The 18,996-nt window shown below is 42.8% G+C and overlaps 1 protein-coding gene across 4 annotated transcripts in view; it reads right to left on the bottom strand.

Annotated features, from left to right (window-relative positions):
• Positions 1 to 18,996, bottom strand: part of ZNF704 (zinc finger protein 704) — a 151,924-nt gene that overhangs the window by 32,211 nt on the left and 100,717 nt on the right. For all 4 annotated transcript variants that reach the window (XM_074944185.1, XM_074944186.1, XM_074944187.1 and 1 more), the window contains exon 3: positions 4,565 to 4,668. In XM_074944185.1, coding sequence (XP_074800286.1) covers positions 4,565 to 4,668 — 104 coding nt within the window. The remainder of the gene's footprint in view (positions 1 to 4,564; positions 4,669 to 18,996) is intronic.

The raw sequence follows: 18,996 nt of genomic DNA, 5'->3' as shown, positions 1-18,996 counted from the left end.
ATCTTAAACTTCTGAGTATGCCTAAATCCTTGGTTTGTAATTTCAGACACCCCCACCCCGAGAAGATGCATACACAGCCCCAAAACACTAACCCATATCTGTAAAAATGCTGTCATCAGCCTACTGTTAAAACACCAAACAATCAAAACTGCTCCAACATCAACCTCATGGTCTGCCAGCGTGTTTATGTATCAGATCTTTATTTATTTATTTAGAAATACCTGCCCTGGGGCAGGGGACCCCCTCCTGGGGACCCCTTTCCCCCCACTCATACAGTGCCAAGCACTCTGCTGGTGCTTAGCAAGTAAATAATAAAATTCAGTATTAAATGTGAGACTGGAATTTTTCCAAAGCTGACAGTACCTGCAGTTTCCTGTCCCTCACAAACTCTTCCTCACTTTTTCACACACAAGTCTCATTCTCAGTGGTAGTACAGGCACAAGAATCATTTCCTTCACTCGTTACCAAAAGCCTCATCCAAAACCCACTGAAGTCAATAGAAATCTTTCACTGACTTCCACGGATTTTGGATCAGGCCCTAAAGCATGAGAAATTATTAAAAATATCCATTGCTCACAACACAGGGCCCAATCTTGCAAACATTAAGCTCATGTATAATTATACTCACTTATGTGCTTAAGTGTTTGCAGGATCAGGGTCAGAGTGCAAAATGTGGGCAAGTTAGTTAGTTCCACAATTCCTTTTGAAAATGTACAAATAATTAGCTCATTGCTGACAAAGCACAAAACAATACATTAGTACATAATGCAAAACTGTTTCAGTTTGTGGTTACAGCACTTTGGAATTCTTGTGTGTTTCTCCTTTTTTCTGTTTTTTGAATGAGTTGCACTTCAGTCCCATGACCAAGCTAAGCAACACTTCTGGTATCAACTTGTGAACTTAGCACCATTTAAAAATGCTGTTTGTTCAGAAAAACAAAGGAGGAAACATGCTTTCAAATGTAATTTTCTGACACATTTATGGCAGTGCTTTGTGTTCTCTGGTTTTACAGCTTCCCTTTACCTCAGTGAGATGGAGATTTAATCAAAAACATTTTTGAAATACAAATACAAAAGAAAACGACTAAATGAGGTTGACAAGAAGAAAACAAACACAAAGTGGACCTGATCTGCATTTACACTAACACATTTGGCAGCGTAAAGGAGGCTTAAAATAAGTATAATTGTAATTTACTTCCACTTTATGGCCCCTTTACATTGCCAGAGCGGTATAAAGGGGGGGCTACCTGTAAATGAGCATCAGACCCAATATTACTGATTTGTGGGGAAAAGGGGCCGTATTCTGATCTAGTTTACACAGAGAGAAATCCAGAGCAACTCTACTGTAGAGCAGAATCCAACTTAAATATGAATGCTAAAACTAATGTTGTTAACCTGCTAAGCAAAATGTAACAAATTTCCTTACAGTGCTAGGTTTCAGAGTAGCAGCCGTGTTAGTCTGTCTCTGCAAAAAGAAAAGGAGTACTTGTGGCACATTAGAGACTAACAAATTTATTTGAGCATAAGCTTTCGTGAGCTACAGCTCACTTCTGATGAATCCAATGAAGTGAGCTGTAGCTCACGAAAACTTATGCTCAAATAAATTTGTTAGTCTCTAAGGTGCCACAAGTACTCCTTTTCTTCTTACAGTGCTAGTTGTTTCCTATTTTGGAAAAAAAAAAGCCCATGTACAATCAATCACTACTAAATTACATTACTGATGTCAAAATAATGTTAGTATATTCCAGCAATACTAAAACAGATTTAAATTATTAAATCCTTACTCTTTTCTAAGGACTCACTCAGGCAAAACTCTCATTCAAGCAGTGATAAATTTTGCCTGAGTAAGGACTTCAGAATTTAGCCCACCATTCTTGCAAATGTTTAATAATGTTTAAAACTTTTAATTTTATCTTTGCAGCATTTAGCAAATATTCAAACAGTATATGTAGAAATATCACAGAGCACTCAAAACTGCACCAGAATGAATATCAAACTCAGTTATCCATGACCTTGTACATATTAACAACAATTTAGTAGAACTTATCAACTGGGAAAGCTGACCAATCAAAAGCTATTAGAGAGTGTGAAAGTAGAATGAATTATATCGAAATTATAATTCATTAAAGAAATGCTACTTGAAGGGTTTGTTGAAATATAGTTGTCAGGAAGAGAAACATTAAGGAGTGTGAGACAATGGGTCCTCAAACTAATTAACTTAAGAGCTCCTACTGAGCTAGGAGATTGGTAAACGTTAGTATGCAAATAAGATATGTATGTATATTTGTCAGTTTCTGCTTTCTTTTGTCTCTTATGTTAAATTGGCTTTGGCAAAACTGTATAAATAAGTTATCTTGAGCCTCAGAGAGGGGCTCATATCTGGGTGCATTAGCAAAGCGCTTTGCTAATAAACAGAGTGGTCTAGCAAATTATGTGAGTCCTGAATCTGACTTTGACAAGAGCATGCACTGATGCTCTCTTGTTGTTATTTGTGTTTTTAAATTGTTGGAAGGTGTTCAGATGCTAGGGTGGGAGGGGGCTATCTAAGTACCTTAGATACACAGATTCCCAGGCAGTGGGCATGTTATATGGAGTGAAGGAAATTAACATTTTTAGGAAAGATGAAGAATTAGCTATTCTTATGAAACCTCAAAAGCAAGGGTTTCTCAAACGTTTTCTAAGTGTGGACTTCATCTTAATAGAAAGAGTGCTTCTATTCCCAGCTCACTCCCGCCTCATCCACGGAATCATGACCCGTTAATATCCCTGCTGCAACTACTGCAATTGTTTACAGTAGGAGAGTATTTAGTGTATAGTCAGCAGCTGGAAGTGAGGAGGAAGAGCCAGCACACATGACAGGCTAGGTCTCCATGGACCTGCAACAAGTGCATCACGGCGTCAGGATCTCTGCCACATAATATAAATTTTTAAACCCTTACAAGCCCTCTCAAACTATCAATGACATTTTCTTATCAATTTCATTATCAGATGTTGAAAACACAAATTGCTTATCAGATTTATGAATTGTTTCATACTTGTGTTCGTGTAATCAAGTGTCTTTTTGGTAGGGCCCTACCAAATTCACAGCCATGAAAAACCTGTCACGGACCGTGAAATCTGGTCTTTTGTGTGCTTTTACCCTATACCATACAGATTTCACGGTGGTGACCAGCATTTCTCAAATTGGCGGTCCTGACCCAAAAGGGATTTTCAGGGGGGTTGCAAGGGTATTTTAGGAGAGTCATGGTATTGCCACCCTTACTTCTGTGCTGCACTCAGAGCTGGGTGGCTGGAGAGGGGCAGCAGTTGGCTGGGTACCCAGCTCTGCAGGCAGCGGCGCAGAAGTGAGGGTGGCAATACCATACCAGGCCATCCTTACTTCTGTGTTGCTGCTGGCGGCGGCTCTGCCTTCAGAACTGGGCTCCCGGCCAGCAGCTGCCACTCTCTGGCCTCCCAGCTCTCCAGGCAGCACTACTGCCAGCAACAGTGTAGAAATAAGGGTAGCAGTACTGCAACCCTCCCTACAATAACTTTGTGCCCCCCCCATCTCCTTTTTGGGTCAGGACCGTACAATTACAACACCATGAAATTTCAGATTTAAATGTCTGAAATCATGAAATTTATGATTTTTAAACTCCTCTGACCATGAAATTGACCCAAATCGACTATGAATTTGGTAGGGCCCTACTTATGAGATTCATGAGTTTGGTTGCATGTTGTCTGAGAGAAATGATCCTGGAAACAGATGCACAGGATGGGAATGAAGTCCCCGATTCTGCAACCAGAACTGCATGGGGGGGACCTGTACTTATGCAGAACCCTCCTGCATGGCTTTTCAGCCTTGAAGTTGCAATCAGGTCTCCTGGGGGTGATGGGGGGGTCACAATTACCCTGCCTTCTCATATTGCTAAATGGGAATAGGTCCTGGCTATATCCTGACTAGGGAGGATGTGGGTGGGTGGGGATAGTATGGAAAAGGCTGAAAATCACTGCCATATTGACTTCATGTGTATGTATAAAATAATCTGATACTCTGGAGAACTAACATTTCAGGGTGGTCAGAAGATCCACCACTGTAATGATCCTCCTCTGGTCTTTCCTCCCATGCAAAGGGTGAGCTAGGGCTACAGATGACAGAGCAGCTCCACTGCCACTCAGAAGCCATATTCTCATTTATGGGCTTTTCTCCAACAGCACCTAGAGACCTCTACTAGGTCAAGGCCCAACTGTCCTAGGCACAGTATAAACATAGAGTAAATCACAGTCCCCTCCAGAGGTGGATTCTGCTCCTCCTTACTTACCTGAATGCTCTCACTAGTCCTCAAGCTTGCCTCTAGCTCGACTAGTGGATAATTACAATGGGTACAACAGGACAATTGGGCAGCTATTTTTCTTTTCCAGTTGAATTACTACTACTGGGGCAGGTAAGGATACGTTATCCCTACCATATTTATTCAGGTGTGCTATGTGCCTGCCACAAAACGGAAAAGTAACTTTCAGATTCTCAGTATAATGTATTACTACCACTTCTTACAATCCCCCAGAGTATTATGTTGTATGTTTACCATTGGGCCGTACAGGAGGGCTGTGAACCAAAGGGCTGGTGGATAAACTGGTTAGTACCATAGCTGCTGTCACTTTATCCATGTCCAGTTCTTCCGAAGATTTTCTGAAACACATTGAAAGGAAGGCAGAAAACATCTCAGTAAATGACTCTTTCAGCAGTTTCATGATAGGCCTATGTTATACCAATAAAATAAAAACCAGCAGGATCTTATTAAAGGGGAAAAGGCAAAATGCCACATTTATCTTTCTGAATACAGAAAGAATCATAATAAGCAGTTAGTTACAGCTATAACATTCCATTCAATTTCATATTTATTCACACATTCATTCATACACACACACACACACACACACAGGTTCTGCAAGGTTGTTATCATAGTTACCAGCCTTAGAGTTGCTCGTGCCAACCCACTGGCCAGGTGGCCTGGACACGAGGAGGGAGCAGGGCCTTATCAGATGCTCATCTGATGCTCCTGGAAGTTGGTTTGCAGACTCAGACCCCAAAGTTCTCAGTTTCTAGAGACCATCTTTATAGGAATGTATTCCTATGCCAGTCTATGGCAATTGCTTCATCATGCTGTTGCTGAATCAATCTGCAGATGGCACATTCCTGATGGCTCCATGCTGCCAGATGTTATCTTGTTCTTCGGTTCTCCCATCCTTGAGGCTGTTGGGTGGATTCCAGTCTGCCCTCCGGGGGTCATCTGGTTGTCTCCACTCTGCGCATTCTTTGGCCGATCAATACTGAACTCCTAGGCTGGCACCTCCCTGATCATTGATTTATTATCCACACCAAGCATCCATCCACATACATCCTCTATCTCTATTTTAATCACAATTGTTAACAAAGCGAGATAAATACAACAAAAGGGCAGGGAGTCTCGGTGTGCTGTTTCTGTTGTTACAAAGTATCACTTTGAGTCTCTCTCTCTGTGAGTAGTTGTTGTTACAAAGTACTGCTTTGAGAACAGACTCTGTCTTAGGATGTACTAACACAATTAGCAGCTTGCAAGTTTCACACACAGAGGGAGAGAAATAGTAAAAACAAGAGACCAAAAACCAAGAGACCTCATAATTAGTAATACCCTGGAATTTAAACTATGAGGAATCAAACTCATTTGTGATTTTAATACAGAACTTCTTTAATATGATCCAACACCTAGTCCTAGGGTTGCCAACTTTCCAATCGCACAAAACTGAACACCCCAGTCACGCCCCTTCCCCAATGCCCTCCCCGCCCCTTCCCCGAGGTCTTGCCCGCCTCCCACCCCCCGCTTACTACATTCCCCCTCTCTCAATGGTTTGCTCTTCCCCACCCTCACTCACTTTCACGGAGGTGGGGCAGGGGGTTGTGATGCGGGAGGGGGTGAGGGCTCCGGTTGGGGATGTAGGCTCTGGGGTAGGGCTGGGGATGAGGGGTTTGGGGTGCAAGAAGGGGCTCCATGTTTTGGGGGGCTCAGGGCTGGGGCAAGGGCATGGGCTTGCCTCGGGTGGCCCCCGGTCAGTGGCGCAGCAGGGCTAAGGCAGGCTCCCTGCCTGTCCTGACTCCGCACTGCCTCCTGGAAGCGGCCAGCAGGTCTGGCTCCTAGGTGGGGAGGGCCAGGAGGCTCTGTGTGCTGCTCTCACCTGCAGGCACTGCCCCCCTCCCCCAGCTCCCACTGGCAGCAGTTCCCGACCAATGGGAGTGCGGAGCTGGTGCCCCCTCCCCCCCCCACCTAGCAGCCAACCTGCTGGCTGCTCCCAGGGCACAGTGCAGTGCCATGACAGGTAGGAGCTGGCCTGCGTTAAACCCGCAGCACTGTCAACTGGACTTTTAACGGCCTGGTTGGTGGTGCTGACTGGAGCCACCAGGGTCCCTTTTCAACTGGGCATTCCAGTCAAAAACTGGATGCCTGGCAACCCTACCTAGTCCACAGGACACTAGAAGATGGCAACAAAACTACTCAAGCAGAGAATCAGAAAAGAACCAGATCTGAAAGTTTGTGTCGATCACCTACCGTATACTAAAGTTGACTACTTTTAGCAAATCAGCCCAAATCAAAGGGAAAAATACTGAAATGAAAATGGGTTTGCATGAAAGATGTTGTGAACCTCTCTCTCTCTATTACCCCAGTGATTTCAACTACTCATGTGCCTAAGTGCTTTTCTGGATTGAGGCCTAAAGAAACAAAAGTAGGGCAGGTAAAATAAGCAGCACTCTCAGCTGAGTAACAGGATACCTGGAAGCACTCTTTAATTTCAAAGCTAAAATTGAGTGGGACAGTTTTTATTTTATTTTAGTTACTTGTGCTTAATTCTATTAAGTCAACACACACACACACTATTTTCACTTTATCATCACTTGGCCATTAGCTTAAAAGACTGGTTAGGTTACAGAACAGACCCACCAACCAACCAAGTAACCACCCGCTTTAAGATAAAAAAAAACTTTGAAAATGTGGGGCTAGATTCAGCCCTAGAATGATGTGTAGCACAAGGGTCCACAGGGGATGGTAAGTCTACCAGGGCAGGGGTTGTGACAGCTAGCTAAGGGGCCTACTGTGTGCTTGCATCTTCCCAAAAGTGGGAAAAGCCTGCTGTAGCAGGGAGAGTGAGGATAACTGATTCTCAGCAGAATCCCAGGCAACTTCATTCAGAGAATGAATCTATTCAGGGGACACCATCATAGGGCCTAATCACATCAGCCACACTATCAGAGGCTCATTCACCTGCACATCTACCAATGTCATATATGCCATCATGTGCCAGCAATGCCCCTCTGCCATGTACATTGGCCAAACCGGACAGTCTCTACGTAAAAGAATAAATGGACACAAATCAGACGTCAAGAATTATAACATTCAAAAACCAGTCGGAGAACATTTCAGTCTCTTTGGGCACTCGATTACAGACCTAAAAGTTTCAATTCTTCAACAAAAAAAACTTCAAAAACAGACTCCGAGAGACTGCTGAATTGGAATTAATTTGCAAACTGGATACAATTAATTTAGGCTTGAATGAAGACGGAGTGGATGGGTCATTACACAAAGTAAAACTATTTCGCCATGTTTATTCCACCCCCCCTCCCCACACTGTTCCTTGTCAACTGCTGGAAATGGCCCACCTTGAGCATCACTACAAAAGGTTTCCCCCCTCCCCCCGCTCTCCTGCTAGTAATAGCTCACCTTACCTGATCACTCTCGTCACAGTTTGTATGGTAACACCCATTGTTTCATGTTCTCTGTGTATATAAATCTCCCCACTGTATTTTCCACGGTATGCATCCGATGAAGTGGGCTGTAGCTCACGAAAGCTTATGCTCAAATAAATTTGTTAAGTCTCTAAGATGCCACAAGTCCTCCTTTTCTTCATTCAGAGAGTTTGCTATATAGCCTGAATTTCAACTTAAAGCTACCCAGCTGCCTGGCAGAACCTCTCAGTAAGCAGCAGTGCAAAACCTGCCTGGGCACAGTGTCCCCTGCTTGTTAAGACAGGCACGGTTTGCCTCCAGTAGCAGGGATGAATCAGGCCTCTAGAATAGGTATATATTCAGGGCTGAGCTCTTGTTCCATTTTTGTGGCTGTAAAAGTAGCTATCTTTATATTACAGGATACTTCAAATAGCACTTCCATTTACATTCTGCCAAACTACTCCAAGAGACAGACAATCAGGAAAATTTAAATGGATTGGAAGCAAATTTCTGAAAACAGACTGCACCAAAACAAAACTACTGAACATCACTAGCTGTGAATTCAGCTGTCACAGAGGAACTCTATCAAAAAGCAGAGCGAAAACTCACATCTAGGTGGGAGAACCTCAAAAATTCACATTAATGAACCAATGCCAATGACTGGACTTTGCAAATCAGTCAGCAAGTGCACACACAATAAAAAACAAGGCTCATGACTCACAAAATGCACCTTGATCATTGAATTTGACAACTCTAGATAAATTCCTATTGTTTATTATACTTCATAGCCCATTAATAAATTTACTGGCCATTAATTTTTAAAATAATGAATTACTGGTAATTAATTTTTAAACTAATAAATTCAGTACAAGGCTTTGCTATTGCATTTTTGCTGGGCATTTGGGAGAGACTACTAATTTTTGGTGTGAATTTGAAAGTATGAAGATCAGCGAGGTTCTACTGCACATTTAAAAACAGAACAACTCTCTTGGTGTTTTGGATTAGTCAAGCATTATAAAGTAATTCATACTGCATACGGCACTGTTTTACGAAATACAGGCTTTAACTCACTTCATTTGTATTCTCCTCTTCCCCCTACCCAGCCGCATTTGTGTTTGCTTTCTGTTGCTATTCTAGCAAATGAGTTTGTTGAGAGGCATCTTCATCTTCAGTGGATAGCTTATACTGGTGACTTTGCAGAAAAGGAATCGGAAACCATTTGGTTGAGCCATTAACTACAAGGCCCAAGATTTATTGTGCAATCTGATTACTTCTGTGTCAACAGAGGAAGGGAGATGGGGGGAAATTCTAGCCCAGCAGAGGAAATGCACCAAGAACAGGTGCAGGCCTTTGGGGAATGAGTTGGAGGGCAATGGATAGTAGGAAGGGAAAAATCTGTGACGTTCCCTGACCAAGGCTGTCATATTTAAAAAGGGTTACTGGGATGACCCAGGCAATTATAGGACTGTCAGTCTGACACTGATTGCAGGAAAGATAGTGGAACAGCTGACACAAGATTTGATTAATACAGAATTAAAGGATGGTAATACAATTAATGCTAATCAACATGGATTTATGGAAAATAGATCCTGTCAAACTAACTTGATATCTATCTTTATTGAGATTACAGATTTGGCTGATAAAGGTAATAGTGTTGATGTAATATACTTAGACTTCTGTAAGGCGTTTGACTTGGTACCGCACAACATTTTGATTAAAAAACTAGAATGTTATTAAATTAACATGGCACACATTAAATGGATTAAAAACTGGCTGATAGGTATCAAAATAAAATTGTAAACAGGGAATCATCATCAAGCAGGTCTGTTTCTAGTGGGTCCTGCAGGGATTGGTTCTTGGCCCTACACCATTTAAAATTTTTATCAATGACCTGGAAGAAAACATAAATTTATCACTGATAAAGTTTGCAGATGACACAAAAGTTGGAGAATTGGTAAATAATGAAGAGTACACATCACTGATATAGAATGATATAGAGTGATCTAGATTGCTTGGTAAGATGGATGCAAGCAAACAATGTTTTAATATGGATAAATCTAAATATTTATCTCTGTGAATCAAGAATGTAGGTCATACTTAGGATAGGGGATTGTACCTGGGAAGCAGTGACTCTGAAAAAGATTCGGGGGTCATCCTGGATAATCAGCTGAACATAACTCTGAGTGTAATGCTGTGGCCAAAAGGGATGCATAAACAGGGGAATCTTGAGTAGGAACAGAGTTGGTATTTAACACTGGTGTGACCACTGCTGGAATACTATGTCCAGTTCTGGTGCCCACAATTCAAGAGGCTGTTGATAAATTGGAAAGGGTTCAGAGAAGAGCCACGAGAATGATTAAAGGATTAGAAAACCTTACAGTGATAGATTCAAGGAACTCAATCTATTTATCTTAACAAAGAAAAGGTTAAGGGGTGATTTGGTTACAGTCTATAAGTACCTACATTTGCGTAACCATAAACACCCTTGTATTCACCCCTACACACTATTGTAATAATCTTTGTACAAAATATATCTTGTAAGGTATCTTTTCAATACTAATAGCTCACTGATAATAGTCTTGTATGATGTATGTATGTAGTGTGTATTAAGAGAGTTATGGATATATGCTGGTGTTATGACTAAAATGTGTTTAAGCCAGGCATATCAGGGGGAACTGGTAAACAGGTCTCCCCTAGACAAAAGAATGTATTTGCTTCTCTGACCAGCCTGGTCATCAGGCAGCAAGAAAGAAGGTACATTTACATATAAGCAGTAAACAGGGCCCGCAAACTAACAAGAGGGGGAGATTGCAGGAAAAAAAACAATTTGCAATTTAGCTACACCAGCAAGGGAAGAAAGAGTATCCAGATTCCACGTCACCTTTCTCACAGCTTGAATAAAGTTTACTTTGAGAGGTAACCCTCAGAAGAATCCACTTCACAGGTTTACTGGTCTATAAAGACAGAGGGGCTGAAATTCAAGTGATAAGCAATGGAATCAACATTGTATACAATATTACTATATTTTAGAAGTGTATAAAGTGAGGTCTTTTCTGAAAGCTAATGACACACGGATGATTAATATAATTGTGAAATGTATGTATTAACACTGTATGAGGAAATATGGACACTTAGTGATATTATGCTTTAAAGTCTGTGTCCAAACAGGGAGAAACAGGTTCCCTGCCAGACAAGAGAGAAAGCAGCTATTTACCTCACTCCTATGAAAATGAAGCATGATGGAATCAAAACAATGGAAACCCAGTTTACATACAGAGGGATTGGAAACCCACAGGAAGGGAAGAACAGCATGAGGTCATCCTGCCTCTTGAAACAATGACACTCTGGAATTTTGGAAGATAAGCAAGGACAGAAGCCGTCTTTGGCATTCATCACTAGACAGCCCAAGAGAACAGAGCTCTTGCAAACAGAGAAAAATAGGTCCTTCAACCAAGCGGAGGCTGAAGTCTCTGGAAAATAAACACAAGTAAGAAACCTGCTTAGGCAAAGATCTTTCACTTAGGAAGACAAGGGAAGCAGCTTATTGTACGTCTGAGGAAGGTCTTGACTGAGGGAAAGTCAGCCATGACTGAAAAGAAAATTGGTGACAGGAACCATCTTGAACAAAGCCTGTACCTTGCAAGACTAAGTTTTAGACTTTTAGGTGTATGTTTTCACTTATATTTGCTTGGAACCCTTTCTAACTTTATTCCTTTTACTTGGCACCACTGTACCTATGACCTATTGTCAATAAATCTGTTTTATATTTTACTATAAACCAACTCTGCATTTGAGGGGAAGGTAATATATTTTACCCCTGTAAAGTTTATAAGCTGTGATGTGCTCTTGTGTCTTTAAATGAACAAAATAACCTTATTATTTCTCGAAACTGTCCAGGAGAGGCCTGGACATTGAAGAACACAGAGTTTGGGGAAAATTTGGGACTGGGAGTGTGTTAGAGTCACCTTGCTGGTTGTAACCAAGGCTGGTGGAAGCCAGAGTGGAGCTGTAGACAGAGCTGCTGAACCAGGACTGTCTAGGACGCAGACGCTCAAGGTGTGACTTACATGCTGGTAGGCTGGTTGAGATCATCCCAGGTTGAAGCTATAGCAGCAAAGCATTGTACAGTACCCAGGCTTACAAAGCAAGTGGTGCCACAACTCCTTACTGGTCTACATTGCACCCCAGAACTGTTACAATGGGGAGCAAATTTTTGATAATAGGCTCTTCAATCTAGCAATAACATGATCAAATGACTGGAAGTTAAAGCTAGACAAATTCAGACTGAAAACAAGGTGTAAAATTTTAACAGCAAGGGTAAGTAACCATTGGGACAATTTCCAAGGGTCGTAGTTGTTTTCTCCATCAATACCAACTTTTAAATCAAGATTGGATGTTTTTCTAAAACACATGGTCTAGAAATTATACTGGGGAAGTTCTACGACCTGTGTTATACAAGAGGTCAGACTAGATCGGGGTCTCAAACTCGAATCACCCCCTCACCCTGCTGTCCCTGCCCCCCATTCCACCCCCGCCCCTGCCTGTGGGGTACCGCAGGGGGCTCCGGGCAGGAGGTTGGGGTGCAGGAGGGAGCTCCAGGCAGGGAGTTGGGGTGCAGGAGGGACTGCGGGGTTTGGGGTGCAGGCAGGGGGCTCAGGGCAGGGAGCTGGGGTGCAGGAGGGGTTCGGGTTCCGACCCAGCGCTGCTTACCTTGAGTGGCTCTGGGGTGGCAGGGGCACGCACCGAGGCGAGGGTAGGCTCCCTGCCTGCCCTGGCCCCGGCCCTGGCCCCGTGCAGCAGTGGGCACCCTGTCCCCGTGGCCCCGGGGGGAGGGGGAGCAGAGAACTCCATGAGCTGTTCTTGCCTGTGGGTACCTCCCCCGAAGGTTCCCCATTCTCAGCCAGTGGGAGCTTCAGGAGAGGTACCCACAGGCAAGAACAGCTCACGGAGTTCTCTGCTCCCCCTCCCCCAGGGTCGCAGGGAAGCGGTGCCCGCTGCTTCCTGGAGCGGTGCGGGGCCCTCAGCACCACGGGGTTGGCAAATCTGCAGGCCGGATCCAAAGCCCTGAGGGGCCAGATCCAGCCCAGGGCCGTAGTTTGCCTACCCCTGGTCTGGAGGTAGGCTGTGGACCCAGCGTGCTGGGGAGAGGATGGGGCATGGGGAGCTTGGCGGACAGCATGGTTGAGACGCCTGGACTAGATGATCGCAATGGTCCCTTCTGGCCTTGGAATCTATGAATTTATGAAAAGAGAAGTCATCCTGCATCTTCAGAATGTATTATCACTCCCTTGCTCCTAGTTAATGTGCAGCAGCTTGTTCAATAAAGAAAGAGCAGTACGAATATCACACTGCCTCAATATCCCTTCCATACGATGCTGTCGTTCAAAGTATTTTTCAGGAAATCTTCCTTGACCTTCCAGAATAATCCTTTTAGCAGTGACTAATCTAACAGAAATCCATCTTGATAATGCCGTAGCTTTTACAGAACTCTTTTCATCAGTATATCTCAAAGCACTTTACAAAGGAGGTCAGTATCATCATCCCCAATTTTTTATAAGGATTCGTTTCTTTCCCAAAACATGAGACAAAATACAAACAGAAGGTTTCAAATCTATACGGTTTCTAATTTTTATCCCAATTATAGCTGACACTTTGAACCAAATTAATCTTAGCATTCCCAAAACATGTCTTAAAGTATTGTATGTAGCCACTGAGATAACTTCTACACAGAACAACAGCATCTACTGGTAGTAAAATTTAAGCTATAGAAATTTGCTGTTCTATAATTCCAAAATAATATTCAGTTGTTTTCTTCTCCCAAGATCCTTCAAATATTGAAAGTTTCAAAGAACAGTTAAAACCTTCTAATAAAATAGATACTGTTACAAAATATATTTTTTTAATGTTGCAAATCTATAGTCCAGAAACTGCCAAGAAATCAAATGGCCAAGGGCCAGCTTCATGGGACTACACACATGAGCAAGAAGACTAGGACTGGGCCCTCAGAAATGATTTGGTCAGTTTCAAAACTGACCCCAATGGTTGTTGACTGTTTTTAGCATTTAAGTGTTTTATCAAGCTGAGCCAATACATAACCAACTTTTTTGAAGCTAAAAGAGTAGTCTCTAAAATATGCCACAGTTTCTAGACATAGTAACTGTATGATAGCCAAGGTATTTGGGCTGGTTACAGATTATGGGTGAGATGTTGTCAACCTTATTCATGTAATGTAGTACCTTACTCCTTAAATAGCCCAACTGAAATCAATGGGGTTATTTAAAAAAATAACAGTATTCATTTGAAGAAAGGGGTAAACAGTATGTGGCCCTACAGACTTAATACAGTGGTTAATGGGTTGCAGATACTAGATACATAGGAACATAAGTATTGCCACATTGGATCAGACCTCTGGTCCATCTAGTCCAGAATCAAGTCTTATAGAGTGGCCATTGCCAGATGCTTCAGAGGAAGATACAAGAATCCCCAATAGGTAGAATCATAGGGTTAAAAGGGACCGCAAGGGTCATCTAGTCTAACCAGGACCGGCTCTACGCACCAGCAAAGCAAGCACGTGCTTGGGGTGGCACATTTCCAGGGGCGGCACTCTGGCCAGCCTTTTTTTTCGGGGCAGTTGCGCTCTCAGAGCTGCGCCACTTAGACGGGGCGAAGGCCGCAGTGGGAAGGGGAAGCCCCGGCCCCGGGATGCTGAGCTGCCAGGGCCCAGCTGCTACCTGGAGACGAGAGGGCGAGTCCTGCCGGGGAGCCGGGGCTGAGCCACCTCATCTGCACACTGGCTGCTGCGCTGCCTTGTGCCACCCCTTATCTCGGGGCTTCTCTGTGTGGGCAGGCGGGGGAGGGGGTATAGCCCCTGCAGGCGCTGGGAGAAGGTGACATCACTCCCTCCGCTTCCAGCGCCGCCTGCGAGCCCCAGCCCCACCTGAGCTTGGGGCAGAAAATTTTTTTGCTTGGGGCAGCAAAAAACCTAGAGCCTGAGTCTAATCCCCAGTAGATGTGGGATAATAGGTGTGGAATAATCCCCCTCAATGACTATCTCATCCTAATCACTAATAGTTCGAGATTGGTTTAAACCCTGAAGAGATATATTTATATATAGGCTCCTAAGTAAGAGAGACTGAAGTCCAGGACCTCCACGGTAGCATTCTCTGAGATGCTTCCAGTTCCACACGCAGGGCCAGTTAGACAGGCAGAACTGCAGGGTCTCAATGCATGGATGAGACGATACTGTAGGGAGGAGGGGTTTAGATTTATTAGGAAGCGGGGAACCTTTTGGGAAAGGGGAGCCTATACAGGAAGGATGGGCTCCACCTAAACCAAAATGGAACCAGATTGCTGGCACTTAAAATTAAAAAGGCCGTAGAGCAGTTTTTAAACTAAGGGCTGGGGGAAAGCCGATATCCCTGTGGAGGAAGAGCATGGTTCGGACAGAGACATCCCTTAGGGGAGGATCTATTAATGGAGATTCTCTATGTCCTAGTCAGGCGGAGCAGATGGAAGATAAAATATGGGTAGGATCGGATGAGAAACAGTCAAATGAAAAAGAGTCCCATTCAATTACATCACGAAATGGAAGACAGCTGAAAAGTCACAATTTTTAAAATTGATTATATACAAATGCTAGAAGTCTAAATAATAATATGAGTGAACTACAGTGCCTCGTATTTAATGAGGATATTGATATAATAGGCATCACAGAAACTTGGGGAAATGAGGATAATCCATGGGACACAGTAATACCAAGGTACAAAATATACTGGAAGCACAGAACAGGTTGTGCTGGTGGGGGAGTGGCACTATATGTGAAAGAAAGCGTAGAGTCAAATGAAGTAAAAATCTTAAATGAACCAAACTGTACCACAGAACCTCTATGGATAGTAATTCCATGCTTGAACAATAAGAACATGGCAGTAGAGATATACTACTGACCACCTGACCAGGATGGTGATAGCAACTGTGAAATGCTCAGGGAGATTAGAGAGGCTATAAAAATAAAAAACTCAATAATATTGGGGGATTTCAACTATTCCCATACTGACTGGGCACATGTCACCTCATGATGGGATGCAGAGATAAAGTTTCTTGACACCTTAAATGACTGCTTCTTGGAGCAGCTAGTCCTGGAACCCACAAGGGGAGAGGCAATTCTTGATGTAGTCCTAAATGGAGCACAGGATCTGGTACAAGAGATGAATATAGTTGAACCGCTTGGTAATAGTGACCATAAAATAATTAGATTTAACATCCCTGTGGCGGGGAAAACACCACAGCAGCCCAACACAGAAGCATTTAATTTCAGAAAGGGGGACTACACAAAAATGAGGAAGTTAGTTAAACAAAAATTAAAAGATTCAGTGCCAAAAGTGAAATCCCTGCAAGCTGCAAGGCAACTTTTTAAAGACACCATAATAGAGGCTCAACTTAAATGTATACCCCAAATTAAAAAACATAGTAAGAGAACTAAAAAAATGCCACCACACCTAAACAACAAAGTAGAAGAAGCAGTGAAAGGCAAAAAGGCATCCTTTAAAAAGTGGAAGTTAAATCCTATTGAGGAAAATAGAAAGGAGCATAAACTCTGGCAAGTGAAGTGTAAAAATATAATTAGGAAGGCCAAGAAAGAATTTGAAGAATAGCTAGCCAAAGACTCAAAAAGTAAAAGCAAAATTTTTTTTGAAGTACATCAGAAGCAGGAAGCCTGCTAAACAACTAGTGGGGCCACTGGACAATCGAGGTGCTAAAGGAGCACTCAAGGACGATAAGACGATTGCAGAGAAACTAAATGAATTCTTTGCATCAGTCTGAGGATGTGAGGGAGAATCCCAAACCTGAGCCATTCTTTTTAGGTGAAAAATCTGAGGAATTGTCCCAGATTGAGGTGTCATTAGAGGAGGTTTTGGAACAAATTGATAAATTAAACAGTAATAACTCACCGGGATCAGATGGTATTCACCCAAGAGTTTTGAAGGAATTCAAATGTGAAATTGCTGAACTACTAACTGTGGTATGTAACCTATCATTTAAATCAGCTTCTGTACCAGATGACTAGAGAATACCTAATGTGATGCCAATTTTTAAAAAAGGCTCCAAAGGTGATCCTGGCAATTACAGGTTGGTAAGCCTGACTTCAGTACCGGGCAAACTGGTTGAAACTATAGTGAAGAACAGAATTATCAGATACATAGATGAACATGGTTTGTTGGGGAAGAGTCAACATGGTTTTTGTAAAGGAAATCGTCTCTCACCAGTCTACTAGAATTCTTTGAGGGGATCAACAAGCATGTGGACAAGAGTGATCCAGTGGATATACTGTATTTAGATTTTCAGAAAGCCTTTGACAAGGTCCCTCACCAAAGGCTCTTAAGCAAAGTACGCTGTCACAGGATAAGAGGGAAGGTCCTTTCATGGATCGGTAACTTGTTAACAGACAGGAAACAAAGAGTAGGAATAAATGCTCAGTTTTCAGAATGGAGAGAGATAGATAGTGGTGTCCCCCAGGGGTCTGTACTGGGACCAGTACTATTCAACATATTCATACATGATCTGGAAAAAGGGGTAAACAGTGAAGTGGTAAAATTGGCAGATGATACAAAACTACTCAAGATAGTTAAGTCTAAAGCAGACTGCAAAGAGTTACAAAGGGACCTTACAAAACTGTGTGACTGGGCTACAAAATGGCAGATGAAATTCAATATTGATAAATGCAAAGTAATGCACATTGGAAAACATAATCCCAACTATACAGATAAAATGATGGGGTCTAAATTAGCTGTTAGCACTCAAGAAAGATCTTGAAGTCATTGTGGATAGTTCTCTGAAAACATCCACTCGTACAGCGGCAGTCAAAAGAGCTAACGGAATGTTGGGAATCATTAGGAAAAGGACAGATAATATCATATTGCCTCTATATAAACCCATGGTATGCCCACATCTTAAATACTGCATGCAGATGTGAATCACCCCATCTCAAAAAAGATATTGGAAAAAGTACAGAAAAGGGCAACAAAAATGATTAGGGGTATGGAATGGCTTTCAAATTAGGATTAATAAGTGTGGGACTTTTCAGTTTGGAAAAGAGTTGATAGAGGTCTATAAAATCATGACTGGTGTGGAGGAAGTAAATAAGGAAGTGTTATTTACTCCTCCTCATAACACAAGAACTAGGGGCCCCCAAAGGAAATTAATAGGCAGCAGGTTTAAAACAAACAAAAGGAAGTATTTCTTTACACACACAGTCAACCTGTGGAATTTTGCCAAAGGATGTTGTGAAGGCCGAGACTGTAACAGGGTTTAAAAAAAACCTAGACAAATTAATGCAGGTTAGCTCCATCAATGGCTATTAGCCAAGATGGGCAGGGATGGTGTCCCTAGCCTCTGTTTGCCAGAAGCTAGGAATGGGCAACAGGGAATGGATCACTTGATGATTGCCTGTTCTGCTCATTCCCTCTGAACCTCCTGGCACTGGCACTGTTGGATGACAGGATACTGGGCTAGCTGGATCTTTGGTCTGACCCAGTATGACTCTTGGCCTCAACTACACCCGGTTGCAATGTGTTCCACAGTCTAATTTTGTGTTGAGTGAATTGATATCTTTCCGTTTCACTGAATTTCCCCTTGTGTTGAGATGAGGAAAACAGAAGTTTCCCATCTACCTGCTCTCTAAAACTCATTATTATACTTTTTGCATGTTTCCTCTTATTCATCTCCTTTGTAAGATAAACAATCCCAATCTTTCCAGTTTCTATTCACACAAGAGATTTTTCATGAATGAATTATCTAAATTTCGCGCTAAATCCTCAAGCTAGCAAGGGATATGCTCAGTGCTACTGAAGGGGCTCGGGGGTAAGGAGGTTCTAAATCACCTTTGGGTTCTCCTGATGATATGGCCGGATGGAGGACAGCTCAATAGCTGGCTGTAACACACTGCTGGGGACACCCAGAGCGGTGAGCAACTGTGTTACCGCTCTGCCTCAGCGAGAGAGAGTTTTGCTAGCCATTAGACTGTGTGTCAGCTCCCTGCCAGATCAGTCCATCTTCCCCATCAGCAAACTCCTCAAGGCTCTCACGGCCCAAATCTCACCTCAAAGCATTCCAGCCTCCAAGCTCCTCAGCAATATTTTTCTGCAATGGACAAGTCCCTATTACTGTGCATTCACAGAAGATATTAAGTTCGCTGATCTATTAAACAGTCAATACATCACAGTTTATTAATTTAACTGGTGTAAATACACCCTCCCCTTCGAACAC

Source organism: Natator depressus, chromosome 2 (assembly GCF_965152275.1).
Source record: "Natator depressus isolate rNatDep1 chromosome 2, rNatDep2.hap1, whole genome shotgun sequence".
Taxonomy (NCBI): Eukaryota; Metazoa; Chordata; order Testudines; family Cheloniidae; genus Natator; species Natator depressus.
This window is presented reverse-complemented; position numbering and strand designations above follow the sequence as displayed.